Genomic DNA, 825 nt, shown 5'->3' with positions numbered 1-825 from the left:
CCCCCCCCCCCCCCCCATCACTCTACTGAGCTTCAGTCCCCGGCTGACACATCTGAACCCCCTCCAAACTTCCAGGGTGCACAGCAGTTTTCTATATTTATGTCCAATCCTTCTGCTCTTTACAGAGCACAGGGCTGCTACTAATGTATATTTAAAAAGAAAAAACAAGCAAGGAGAGAAGATGGAGCTTACCATGAGTCACAGATGATATTCTACCGTAGAAACACCCGTCTGGTTTTATCAAGTCCTGTCATTACAAAATTGTTAATTCTAATAAAAGAATTGAATTCACTGAAGAACATTGGCTGTCTGCTTTTCATTTTTAACAGACTTACATTAATTTGCATTTAATCTGTTTAATAGATTTCAATACAGAAATTATTCAGGTAAACAACTTAATTCTGTACATGCCATAAAGTTTTGCATTTATTGATGTGCAGTTGTTAATGTAAAGCTTAATATAGATAAATTGATGATAAAATGTTTTGACTTTAGCTCTGAAATATGCAGTATTTTCCTTATTTGGAAGTAAGTTTTTTTTTTTATATCGGCATGTTTTTTTTTTAAATATTTGATTACTCTTACCAGCTTCGCAGGGAACAATAAATCTGAATGTAAACAAAGGTGTACAAGAAACCTCCACAAGACCCTGTTGCTCATCAAAACACTGGTCTTTTCCTAATTCCCAATCGTTATCAGCGCGCGCCATGTTGAAGGATGCACCTAATCTAAAAAATGCACATCAAGTGGCGGTTTTCCACTGCGTGGTGTCTACTCGACTCGCCTCGCCTCTACTCACTTTTTTTGGTTTTCCATTACAAAAAA

At 37.0% G+C, this 825-nt stretch overlaps 1 protein-coding gene across 2 annotated transcripts in view; it reads left to right on the top strand.

Moving 5' to 3' along the window:
• Positions 1 to 294, top strand: part of slc25a3a (solute carrier family 25 member 3a) — a 15,517-nt gene extending 15,223 nt beyond the window's left edge. For both annotated transcript variants that reach the window (XM_034863199.1, XM_034863200.1), the window contains exon 8: positions 1 to 294. This exon is cut by the window's left edge and continues 168 nt beyond it. In XM_034863199.1, coding sequence (XP_034719090.1) covers positions 1 to 29 — 29 coding nt within the window. In that variant the 3' untranslated portion in view covers positions 30 to 294.
• Positions 295 to 825: the final 531 nt, after the last annotated feature.

The sequence above is a fragment of the Etheostoma cragini genome, chromosome 23, assembly GCF_013103735.1.
Source record: "Etheostoma cragini isolate CJK2018 chromosome 23, CSU_Ecrag_1.0, whole genome shotgun sequence".
NCBI lineage: Eukaryota > Metazoa > Chordata > Actinopteri > Perciformes > Percidae > Etheostoma > Etheostoma cragini.
Note: the sequence above shows the minus strand (reverse complement) of the source record. Positions and strands in the feature narration are given on the sequence as shown.